Source organism: Sabethes cyaneus, chromosome 2 (genome assembly GCF_943734655.1).
Source record: "Sabethes cyaneus chromosome 2, idSabCyanKW18_F2, whole genome shotgun sequence".
Lineage (NCBI taxonomy): Eukaryota > Metazoa > Arthropoda > Insecta > Diptera > Culicidae > Sabethes > Sabethes cyaneus.
This window is the reverse complement of record NC_071354.1, coordinates 152,374,621-152,387,588: the sequence shown is the minus strand read 5'-3', so window position 1 is coordinate 152,387,588 and position 12,968 is coordinate 152,374,621. Positions and strand designations below refer to the sequence as shown.

Here is a 12,968-nt window from a genome sequence, read left to right as displayed (position 1 = left end):
CGCATTAAGATTTTTTGCTTTTTTTTAATTTACCGGTCCACTTTAACGTCAATTGTGTGTGACGCTTGATCGGTTTTTAATGTGAACGCATTCATACCACCGGAGTACAGATTAAAAAATGTTCAGATCAAAGAAGGTCATACCAACGGGGGTACACGGTATTGGCAAATGCTGGCACTTTTGTACACTGTTGCCAAAATATTGGGTTAAATAGTTAAATATCCTCACGTATCTCTGATGATAACTCTGAGGATTTCTAGCGCGATGTGCAAGCTAACTTCGTGTTAGAGTGACTATATACAGAGTGGCGACAATGTCAAAATTGGAATGATAATTATCTGTCAGTGTCATTCCAATCGAGCAGACAACCTATCCAACGCGTATGCAGGAAAGAGAAAGAAAAACCTAGGATAAACCCAGCGGGGTGCTATCCGTATCTTAACGAACGGTGTTTGACAGTCCACTTAACGAAGGGCGCTATTTCAAAAAATGCAAGAAATAGCGCCCGTCTGACAGGTAGATTTGCTGCCAACCTTTGTCGAGATGTGCTGAGATGTTGGCAACAAAAACATGGCACCCATCGCAAGCCCCTGGATAAACCGCATTGCATACATTTGGGATGACTTGGCGCCACTCTGTATATAGTCACTCTACTTCGTGTAACTAAAAAAACATTAAATCAATCAACAATATTAATTTAATATATCTTCGTTTTTCAGTTCATTGGAGCTAATTCAAAATGTTCGATAAAAAACTAGTGTCGCGAAATGTTTTGAACATTACAAAGCCTCATTTCTATCGTGCCGTAAATATCTACTTATTTAAGCCTCATGTCTTGAATCGTAAGTTGTTTGGTGCCAACAATTTCCTGAACTTCACGTTTCGTCAAATGAGGGAAGACTCATCATTGGATGCTGCAGGTTTACTTGAGAACTTCAAAGTTCAGTTTGAAAAAGATCAAAATCATGAAACTGTTGTTAGTGCATTGGCTCAAAAATACAATTTAGATGTAGAAAAACTGCCTGATGGCATCGAACTACACTCCTCGCTCAATGAAGATCAAGGATATTTCGTTTTCAATAGGTTGTTGCCCAGAAATTTGGATGCGTTCAGGCCATTAGATATGTTAACAATCATCGGTACATGGAAATAAATTAAGTTTTACTTTGTATTTATTGTTTCTTCTTTGCAGATCCTGTCCAACCATCCGCTTCGTTTATTTGTTTGCATGATAAGGAAAATATCTTAGCCCCAAAGTTTGCTTTTTCCATACAAATGAACGGCCAGGAGTTGTCTATCAAATGTACTGATTCAGCTTTAGATACCAAATCGATTATTTGGTTAACAGATGTTCTTTTTCCACGTCTCTTGAAATGGATTGATACTTTTTCGAAACAGGAGAACCAAGGTTTCTTGAAAGAAGATATCAACTCACTTTCAATGTTGTTCAATATTGAAGAATACAACCAGTTGTATGGAAAACTCAAAACCAAGTACGGGGTCCAAATGGTCGAGAAATGGCCGGAGGGAACCGATCCTAAAAAGTTCGTATATGAAGACGTGGCAATAGCCTCTTATCTGTTACTACTATGGAAGCAGGAACGAGAAATCAACGGATCTGATAGGTTGCAATCGTTTGTTGATGTTGGCTGCGGTAATGGCCTGCTTGTGTATATACTCGCTTCCGAAGGACACGATGGAACCGGAATCGATTTAAGGAAACGAAAGATATGGGATCTTTACCCAGATAAAATAAAACTGATAGAAAAGCCTTTGATACCAGATGCAGAACTATTCCCACATGCTGATTGGATTATTGGAAATCATTCGGATGAATTATCTCCTTGGATTCCAGTCTTGGCAGCCAGAAGCAGCTATCAGTGTCGGTACTTCCTGCTACCTTGTTGTGCATTTGAGTTTGACGGCAGTAAATTTCAACGGCAGAATTCAAGTGTCAGTCAGTACAATGATTTTTTGAATTATGTTAAGCACATCTCAGAGGTATGCGGTTTTAAAACCGACGTTGATAGATTAAAAATTCCCAGCACAAAGAGAATATGTGTTGTAGGTTCAAAGCGCACGTATACAGCGGGACAGTTCAACATCTATTGTGATAATATTCAGAAATTTATCTCTAGCAGAGTGAGTTCCGGAGCAAACGTCGAAAATCAGTCGCTGATTTTTAAACTACGAGAATGTACCGAGAAAGTCAGAAATTGCACCAAAGTTGACCGAAGCGTGGTGGATGACATTGTTGCAATTGTTTTTAACGCACTTATAGCGAAAAAACGTATCGCTTCCGAGTTTCCCGAAAAAAACTGGAACGCTGGAGGAACTATAGCCTTAGGTGAATTAGTGAAGATGATTGACCAAAATAAACTAAACCACCTGAAATCCGAATGTGGTGGGCTTCAAACTTTGCTTAAAAACAATCACCAAATATTTCAAGTTGTAGGTGGCTGCGTTCAACTAAGAATTCCGACGAAGTGTGGACAGAGTAGTAAAACTACGGAAGAACTGAGGAGGAAAGTGAAACAAAAAAATGCGAAACACGTGAACTTTAAGGAAAGAGCTTGTTGGCATTTTAGTAATCATCCTGATGGTTGTCCATTTGATGAGTGTGATTGTAAGTTTAAACATTGATAGAAACAATATCAGTATATTATTTTCTTCAACTTGGTCATATGACACCGCTTTACACTCGTATGTATCACAAATATATTCGTTGTACTGAGCTATATTAAATTAATTTCATCCTTCTAATCACGAAAACGGTCTGGGAATTCAATTTAGTAGACCAACCTCGTGTTTTAGTCATGACCTTGAAATGCGGTCAGGTATATAAATTAATATTTTTTGAAACGTTACCTAGTTCTTTTACAATTGATGAAGGGATGGTAGAAGAAAGTAATGAAATTTTTAAGTGAAAGAGAAAGAGTGGAACGGCGAGAGGAGAGGGGGGTGGGGGAGTAGCTACGCTTAACAAGTAGTCGTCCAGCGCCTCTATGGTTCAAAGGTACATTAGTACCAGCGAATCACATGCCCTGGTGGGTGTTGTGGGTTCGAATCCGGTTATAATCTCAGATTATAGCTTGGTTCGGCCCCTGGGTTTAGTGGTTCAGCCTTTGGGGACGTACTCCCGGGTGGTGGATGGGAGTGGGAGCTAAAAAGAATCAGAGTTCTTTTTGGTTTTTTTGTTTGACTCTGCCTTTTATTTAGTCTCTAATGTGGGCGGAATTTTACGATTCTACATCCACTCAAGTTGACTTTAGTGATTCTTGGGATCTAGATTTGAAGAACATTGTCTCGTCTGTGAGAGGCAACGAGGGTATTTCAAGTCATCACAGAGGATAGAAGACGCTGACGACAAAGAATCTAATGAAAATAGAACTAGAAGAAAGAATGGTCCAAGAAAGACAGAAAGAAGGTTTGATCGGAACAGAATGCAAAATACAAGGTGGGACCAGCAAACTGAGGTTGGTAGTGGGGATCACTCCAGGTACCCTGTGATAGCAGGTATGTAGGTACAAGGTAGGGTATATGTCCCCAACAGCGTTTCGATTAGAGAAGTGTACGGCGGTTGCATCATCTATACGTTGCAGTCTCAAATTTTTGTATTCAACACTGGTCTGAGCTATCCCCTACTTTTCGATCGGTCATCTGGCATCTAGAACCAGGATTCGGTTAATCGGCACGATAATTGTTCTCAGATGCCGGGTCTCTCTCTGCCTTGGCGTAGTATGGAGGACACAGATATCTCTTACTGGCGAACTTTGATTTCATATTCCGTCTTAAGATTGTACTCTCTAATTGCGGTATTTATGGTCAGCTTAGGCTGATTGCATATATTCAAATAATTTCTCAAATAACCTGAATCTGGACTTTCGTGTTTTTTGAAAATTTGTTTGCCTTTTGTCGGCGAAGTTTTTAATTTGCATTTGCTATAGATATTTCTTACTAGCGACCTGGTCTCCTGGACCCCCTTATGCGCTAAAATGAAAGACGAATTTAATACACATGGCGAACTGTGACACAAACACCTCACTGACCAATCCTGGGTAATATTGGTCCTCTTGGTCCGAGGAACGGCCAAAAAAATATTAATATTAAAAAAAATATTAATATTAATGGATGACCGCATTTCAAGGTCAAAGTGCTGTGAGTGAGAAAGAGAAAGAGTAACAACTGCAATGTTGCTGTTTTGTTTTGTCATATACATTAGCATTTGAGAAAAATAATCTGGATTAGTCCAGGTACAGCTGCAAAGCACAATATGTTTAATGCTTATGTTACAGAATTTTCTTTCGAATTAATTAATTTATTTAACTAAGTATTCATGTAACACAAGTTACTTTCTAATGGTTTTCAAAAGTCTGCGTACAATATTGTTTCTGCTAATTAGTTTGCTGTCGAGAAGAATGTTTTACAGGATTTTTAAAGACTACATAGCTTCTGGCAATCTCGCATCGAACCCTTTTTTTTCCTCCGCAAGACGCTTCGATCAAGGAGCATACGCCGCACTAAGCTGACGATGCACAAAGCGCTAAACAGACCGATAGACCTATTCTTCAGCTGACGAATTTCTCGCCGGATCTCTTCGAGATCGGGAGCCGGCTCGCTGTTGTGGTTTGTAGGTACTCCGAGGTTAACTTCCGTTGCGTCTCCTATTGCTATATCGCTATATATTGAGGTGCTCATCGAAATACTGCTTCCACCTGTCGACCACCTCGCGCTCTTTCGTGATTAGATCCCCTCCCTCGTCCCTACACATGTCAGGTTTAGGTGTGTAGCCCTTATGAGTTTGGTTCACCTTCTCATAAATCTTGCACGTGTCATTAACCCGGAATAGTTGTTCTAGCTCCTCACGATCTCTATCCTCGTTCTGGCGCTTTTTACTTCTCAGGATCATGGTCAACTCATTCCTCGCTCGTCGATACTTGGCCAAATTCTCTCACGTGGATATGCTTAGACAGATTTTCCAAGCTCTTTTTCCGCTCTATTGCTTGGTGGCATTCCCCGTCAAACTGATCATTTCGTGCACTCGAGTTTTCCACTCCTAGCACCGCGGTTGCGGCCTCGTTAACGGCCGAGTGTAAAATACTCCATCCGTTTGTCGTTGTCGATAGTTTTAAGCGCACGTGTACTGCTACTACCCAGTAAACCATTTGGTTTGTATATCTCGATTGCAACTGAGATATACGAAATCATATCTGAACGAAAAAGTTATATTTTACGCCATATAAGAACATATATGTACCAAAGTGGAGGCGACATACGTGCGAAAATTTTGACAATTATTTGTAATTCTGTTTTGCGTAGTTTTTATAACACGCAACTAAATACTCCTGAATATATGATTAAGATATAATCAAATATTGCAATCGTCTATACTGCTTTATAAATCACTGGCATGAATTGTATATGAAGACACGCACGACTGCAAAACAACTTATTGTTCACTCCGATTTGACATACTCTAATCATTATACAATTTCAATGTGAAATTGACATGGAAACGTCCCCGTAGGTGATGTTCGAGAAAAACCGGTCCTCGATGAGAATATGGGCGATTTGGTTAAAAGTTCGTTAGTCAGGTGATCTCCAGGTGGCTTTGTGAATATATTTGTGGAAAAAGAATGTGCTTCTGATGGAAACGCACCCCGTAGGTGATGTTCGAGAAAAACCGGTCCTCGATGAGAATATGGTCGATTTGGTTAAAAGTTCGTTAGTCAGGTGATCTCCAGGTGGCTTTGTGAATATATTTGTGGAAAAAGAATGTGCTTCTGATCACCAAGTCTCGGGAAGCTACAAAGTTGATGCATCGCTGGTCGTTATCGTTGGTGTCGGTGTGTAAGCTATGGGGCCCGATCACCGGTCTATACATTGTTTCCCTGCTGACCTGGGCGTTCATATCCCCGATGACGATCTTGATGTCCTATCGTGAGCAGCTATCGTACGTTGCCTTCAGCTGCGCATAGAACGCTCCCCTCTCGTCGCCTGGTCTACCGTCGTGTGGACAATATACGTTTAAGATGGTTAATTGAAGAAACGGACTTTTATTCTCAACACGCACATCCTCTCGTTGATCGCTTTCCAGTCCATTACGCGATCCTGCATTTTGCCCAACACTACAAAGCCCGTTCCCAGCTAGTTGGTCGATGCGTCGATCAACCGCTTTGAAAAAATTGGGCTTTGCCGCCACGGATCCTGTACACCTTCTTGCCTTTGCGACAGATCTGCAGTGCCACAATGCCAAACTTTCGAGGTTTTAACTGATCGAGCAGCACCCTGTCGCCACCAACGAAATTTAGCGATTTGCAGTTCCAGGCACCAAGTCTCCATTCCATGTCCTTCGTCGCCTTTATCCATGCCGAATGTTCCGAGTAACGGAGAGCTACATAATTGAGAATTTTCAAAGATTATGAGAGATACAAAACCACAGAGAACAGACATCCAAGCAAAAGGTCCCCACTTGGATAAAACTTATGTCAAATTAGTTGGGAAACTATAGTGATGATGTCGCTGAAGGCGCAGAAAATTCTACACTAAACTCAACAGCTAGCTTCTGGCGCTAGCATAACGCTTATTGTCCATATATACTAGCGCCAGAGGAGCCAAAGGTTGTCAGTGTGCAAATCAAAAGAATCATTTAGTTGGGAAACTATAGTCGTGGTGACGCTAGCATATTAGGTGATTTTAATTTGCAATTTTATCCAAGAATTACCGAAAAATTTGTTCCTGAATAGATGTCTGTTCTCTGTGACAAAACGATGTCGGTTATATTGTTATTCAAAGGCGCATTCAACATATACTCTACAGTTTTAGCTCGGTGTATTGTTATTCTGCATTCAAATTTTTTTTAAAAATGTAAGCGGGGGGGGAGGGTGCAAGGCCCCTCCCCTGGCTACGTGGCTGGTCCATACTATCAAGATCAAGAGATTCATTCGTTTTGCTCTTCGGAGACTTCCGTGGAATAACCTTTTCCAGCTGCCAAGCTACGAGCAACGCTGTATGCTCATCGACCTAGACCCCCTTCATGTTCGTCGCGATGTAAATAGAGTAACAATTGTCTCTGATTTATTGACCTCACGAGTGGATTGCCCGTACATATTGGAAAACCTTGAATTTCACGTCTCGAGTTGTATATTGCGCAATAGACACTTTCTACACGTGCCGCATCGACGGACTAACTACAGCAGCTTCTCACGATTACCAGTCTCCTACGTCACTTTAACCGTTTTCACTCCAGCTTCGAATTTGACGTCAGCCGTAACGTGCTGACCCAAGTAACCAGTGAGCACTTAGAGCAGCAGAAATCTAGCTTTTCATTAGTCTATGGTGCACACCATATCGTGCAGCATAGTTCAATATGCCTATAAAAAGCTACTAGAAAGCCGGTTTTGGCGAAATATCCGGCTACATTAGTGCTTGGAGATTTACAAATGTCATAAACCGTAACGCCTGTGGCGTAACGGTAAAACGTCAAACATAAAAAAATGCGAAAAATATATGCATCCTTTTTTATCTTCCCTCTCTCCCAGTAAACCATTTGGTTTGTATATCTCGATTGCAACTGAGATGTACGAAATCATATCTGAACGAAAAAGTTATATTTCACGCCATATAAGAACATATATGTACCAAAGTGGAGGCGATATACGTGCGAAAATTTTGACAACTATTTGTAATTCTATTTTGCGTAGTTTTTATAACACGCAAATAAATACTCCTGAATATATGATTAAGATATAATCAAATATTGCAATTGTCTATACTGCTTTATAATTCAGAGTCATGAATTGTATATGAGGACACGCACGACTGCAAAACAACTTAATGTTCACTTCGATTTGACATACTCTAATCATTATACAATTCCAATGTGAAATTGACATGAAAACGATTTAATGTGAACTTTCTATTACGATTTTGTGTTATCTGGGCTGTTATCCTTAATACTTTATTGACGTTTCAAGATTGCTTTTTTGTTATTTTTCTTCTTCGGTTAGAATTGAACCGCCTGCCAAATCTGTCGATTACGCGGCTTGGAGGAGTAGGGCAACGCCTTTACCAGTTGATCTGTAAATGGTAGCTGCGAGTCAGCTGCCATTAGCTCTACTTAAATTACCGAAACTCTTAACTCGGATGTTTGATTTGCTTATCAAGGTGGACTGGAGGGAAAGATTTTATTTTTCACATTTCTTCCCAGGTTTCTTCCATAAGTTGCGCTTTGGGAGAATTACCCACCTTTTATTTTCTTTTTATGTGATGGCATACATATACCTATAGAAATATTTCTTGCATATTATCCGTCTGCATATGCCATATAGATTCGTGTTGATGTTTATTCTATTGGCGGTGCAGGATTTTTCGTAAGACAAAAAGAGAGGGAAGTATTTTTTTCTTTTATCACACGTACGTTCGTAAGGAGATTTCCTGCAAGTGTGAGCAGTGTTCAAAATCTCACAATAAAGCTCACTTAGAGTATCTAGGTAATCAGCTTTTCATAGTGCTTCAAGTAAATTTTAATTCAGCATTGAGAATGTCATTTTAAAGCTGCTATGCATTGACAATGCTGAATTATTGCAAATTGCATCAAAAATGCGAAATGCAAGAAACTTGCAGACATTTTGCAAGCAAAATCCCAGCAGCGAGCCGTTAATTATTCATGTCAATTTATTCGGATTGACACTCGCAATAAGTTAACATAAATATTTGACAGCTAGCTGCTGGCATTTTACTTGTAAACTGTTCACAAGATTTTTGCAGTTCGCGTTTTCAATGCAATTTGCAATATATCTGGCAGCATGTAACTTGCAAATATAGAGCAGCTTTCAAGCTTAATTCAGTGCTTAGCGGTTTCCTGGGTATACCCATATATATAGATGACATCGACTTAATCTCTACCATACGCACTTGTAACGTAATTCGCACTGATACCCCTTGGCGCAGAGGCCGCATTGATTGTCGCTCAAAGCTTCTGGCAGCTCTGGTATGAACGCTGTTTCGTTTTGGTGTGAATTTGGGTGTGAAGCTAAAGATCAAGGATGCCAGATATGCAGATTTGTTTGAAATAACAGAGTAACAGACAGAGTCGATATTCAGATTTCAATCAAATGCAGATGTTTAGGACCTTATAAAAGTTTTGTACAAATTTTTTACCAATTTTTTGGGCTCGAAGACATTTTCAAAGTGTAATGGTTCTTCTCCCACTTATCCACGAATAGTTTCCTTTTTAATTTTTATAGGCTTTTGCTTTTTGGATTTAAAAAAAAAACAGTTGGCATCGCTGCATACGAGAACGAACGAGATGTTTAGCGAAAGTGCTGTTTTGGTTGTCCTTTAAAACTTTTTCCTTTTAAACGTGCAAAAAAGTTAGCAAATACACCAGACTTTTGTTACTATTAATGTTCATAAAAATTTTGGTGGTCTGTTTGTAACATCAGCTCGTAGAACTGTTAAAATTATATCAGAAAGTTGAAACAAGCTGTTCTCTATTTGTCGAAGTAAGGATTTGGCAGTGGACAGAAGCTGCACGGAGAAGTTGCGTTGGGTTTAGTAATTGTGTTTGTGTCTGAATACGCGTACGCGCAAAAAAGGAAAACCTGTAGAAACAGTAAGGAAGTTACGGACAGGAAGAAGTAGCATAAAGCAGTTGAACGTGTATTTTTTTTTTGTACATTTCCTTTAGCATAAACACATCTGCAGAGGAACGGAACGACAGTGCAGTGCCATTTCATCCTGCACGTTTCCAGTTTTCGATACATAGACGATACGTGACCACCAGCAAAACACGAAAGGATCAGAGAGTGAAACCAAAACAATTCAAAATGGAGATAACTGATGATCGAGTTTATGCCGCTGAGCGGATTATGAAAAAACGCGTGCGGGCGGTGAGTATATAAAAAAAATATATTTATGATTTTATGTTTTGGTTCTTGTGAGGTTTCAGAAGCAACTTCCTAAATTATTTTCTGCGGCTGCGGCTACTATTTCAACAAGTCCGCTACGTTTACTAGAACGATTGTAGTTTGTAGTGTATTATGTTTGTGTGGGTTGTATTTTCCTATTACGTCATGCAATATTCTCCCCTTTGCGACAGCGGTTTTTGCAACCAAACTATCAACCCAAAACGCAATAGCAATGAAACAATCATTTTCATAGCTTATATACCTATGTGTATATAGCTGCATTCGGACTAATTAGCATATCCAATATTTTGTGTTTAATTTTATTCATATTATCAAATAAATAATTTGTATTTAATTAAGTCCATGCTCTAGCATTTGCGAAATGCAGTTGACCTTGACAATAGTCTTGTTTTTATGTTGGCATAAGGTATTGCTTCATTCTCAAAAAAACAAAACCTTCATTTAATATATTACGTACATGGTATTTTCGAAAGAATAAAATACACGAATAAAATGTATTACAGGGAAAAGTTGAATATTTGGTAAAATGGAAAGGATGGAGCACACGACACAATACGTGGGAACCGGAAGAAAACATACTTGATATACGACTGATTGACATGTTTGAACGATCGTTGAGAGGCAATTCAACACCAAAACGTAAGAAGAAACCAATAATCGAAGATTCAGATGACGACGATGTTCCAGCGCCTGCTTCAGCGCAAGCAGCCCTGCCCCCTGTGGTAACACCAGAACCAGAACCAGAAGCTGAAAAACCTGTCAAAGATACGATTAAGAAAGAAAAAGAAGAAAGGCACAGCAAGAGAGAAAAGGAAAAGGATACGACCGACAGTCCTAAGCAAAACTCGGCAACAACAAGTCCTAGCACAGGAGTTTTGAAGGAAAAAACCAGCAATACAGAGGTAACTGCGTCATCTTCGGCAGGCAAGTCTTCATCACAAGTACCCAGTCTTAAAATATCGGTCTCTTGTGAAAACAACGATAATGACACTGCTTCGAACAGTAGTGACGATCAACCGTTAAGCCACAAAGACTTGGCTGGAACCAAGCGAAAGGCTGAAGTTTTATCAAAGGAGGGCAAAGTAGGAGTTACAATAAAAACATCCCCAGACGAGGGAAGTGTAGCAAAAAATCAAAGGCTCGAAGCGCCATCCACCGTGACCCCGGTTACATCAGGAGCAAAATCGGACATCAAACCTGCGGCTCCTCTCTCTCCTGATACACCTGCATCACGTCCAGAGTCCAACATTCCACCGGAGGAAAAATCTACCGTCGCAGCGGCTATAAACAACGTTGCACCGGAAGAGAAGCCACCCAAGAAGCCTGCGGCGAATGATTTTCTCCCAGTGAGCAATAACAACACTATCAACAAGCATCAACTAACTCTATCGCCCCGTGCCGCCCCTCCGCAGCTTTGGCTACCACGTGCGCAGGCCACCGATCAAGTAGTAATTACCGATGTCACGGTAAACTTGGAAACAGTTACAATCCGGGAATGCAAAACGGAACGAGGCTTCTTTAAAGCCCGAGACCTGAAGACAGATATTTTTAACTGAGATGGGGGAGCTCTATTTCGCATGTCCGATATAATGTGAACCCATCGTCAAATTGTAAATAGTTTTTGCATTTGATTAGCCAGTTGCGAACTGGTTTCTCGTTTATCATTTTTGTTTGTTTTCGCGCTATCGATTGATAGATGTCATAATGGTTTTAGGTTTCCTCATTCCATGATTGATTTTACATTTGACTCATGTAATAAATCAAAACGCTTTGACGTGGATTAAACAATCCAGTGGTAGTAACAGAACAGTCAAGTAGGAGACAAATCTAGTGGTGTTTGAGGAATAACAAGCATATTTCTACTGATATTAATTGTGAGGATTTTTTCAGTATTCACTTTGCAAGACAGTAACAGTTATCATCCTACTGTTTAGTGATTAATACGAATTCAGTTGGCATTAAGTACGTTTAAAACCTTACAATATATTTTTAGTTTGTAGTTGATTTCCTCCCATTATGCTACGCAGCTGAAATAATTTGTCATTTTGCAAGCGAAGACCGATACATTAGGTTATAGACAGAACTGATAATTATTTGCATGCTGGTGAAATGTATCAACAAGCATCGACATTTTTATGAGCTTTTAAAATTCGATTATTTTAGTAGACGTTAGTTGTTAGCTTTCAACATCATTAGAATGTTCTATTTATTTCATTTTATGGTAAGATTTTTCCAGATATGGGTCATCCGTAGCATGTATGAATAATTGTAGAACAACAATGTGTTAGCCATTTAAGAAGATTATTTTAGTTTACACATTTTATGTACTATTGCATCGCGAAACGCGGTGTGCTTCTTAATTGATCGTAATAAAAATGTTACGAATGCTGACGACACAACAAGAGAATCAAATGTTTCGAAACCGGAAATTCTCGTTAATTATTTAACTAAATTATTCGACCAAAAATTTTATTTAGATTTTTCTATATTTATGCTTCATTACAATTATTGAATGGGTGAAGTCTTAGGATTAGAGAACTTAAATTGCGGTTTTGTTTTTCGCAAACCCCGAGCAACACAATATTATAACCAGCAGTTCAAACAAATCACATGGCAAATTTACAATAACTACTTGCACCACTAACCGGTCTACAAAATATACAGAGATGCGTACGCAAACCAGATTATGCATTAGCATGCACATACAACAATAGTACGGATTTAATCTTACATTATATATGTATTATTCCTCTAGATCATAGACATTGTTGCCGTATGAAACACACAATAAAGCAAGCAAATATGTATTAAATGTGTAGTTTCAACTGAGTATCCGAATATTTCCAATTGCACAGGAAAAAATTAAAAAATAAAAACATGGAGGCAAAAACATAAAGTAGACTTTTGAGTAAAAATCAAGGTTAAAACCATGAATTTTAAAGATAACTTTTACGTCTTTAAACTATGTACAGGCAAAACAGTTTTACAACCTGGTAGAACCGCCTCTTACGTTGGGCCGCTTTAGTCCTGACGCCG

General features: G+C 39.3%; 2 protein-coding genes across 3 annotated transcripts; both read left to right on the top strand.

Annotated features, from left to right (window-relative positions):
• Positions 1-725: 725 nt before the first annotated feature.
• Positions 726-2,644, top strand: LOC128736961 (probable tRNA (uracil-O(2)-)-methyltransferase). Of its 2 annotated transcripts, XM_053831481.1 has the most exons (3): positions 726-1,139; positions 1,193-2,347; positions 2,456-2,644. In XM_053831481.1, the coding sequence occupies exons 1-3, from the start codon at positions 740-742 to the stop codon at positions 2,641-2,643; spliced, it is 1,743 nt and encodes a 580-aa protein (XP_053687456.1). In that variant the 5' UTR covers positions 726-739; the 3' UTR covers position 2,644. The 2 variants fall into 2 exon arrangements, with proteins under 2 accessions (XP_053687456.1, XP_053687455.1); XM_053831480.1 differs by having other exon boundaries at positions 1,193-2,644.
• A 6,690-nt stretch (positions 2,645-9,334) lies between these two features.
• Positions 9,335-12,724, top strand: LOC128734784 (polycomb group protein Pc). The gene is made up of 3 exons (XM_053829128.1): positions 9,335-9,616; positions 9,692-9,893; positions 10,436-12,724. Exons 2-3 carry the CDS (start codon positions 9,831-9,833, stop codon positions 11,486-11,488), a joined length of 1,116 nt encoding a protein of 371 aa, XP_053685103.1. The 5' UTR covers positions 9,335-9,616; positions 9,692-9,830; the 3' UTR covers positions 11,489-12,724.
• The last annotated feature ends 244 nt before the right edge of the window (positions 12,725-12,968 follow it).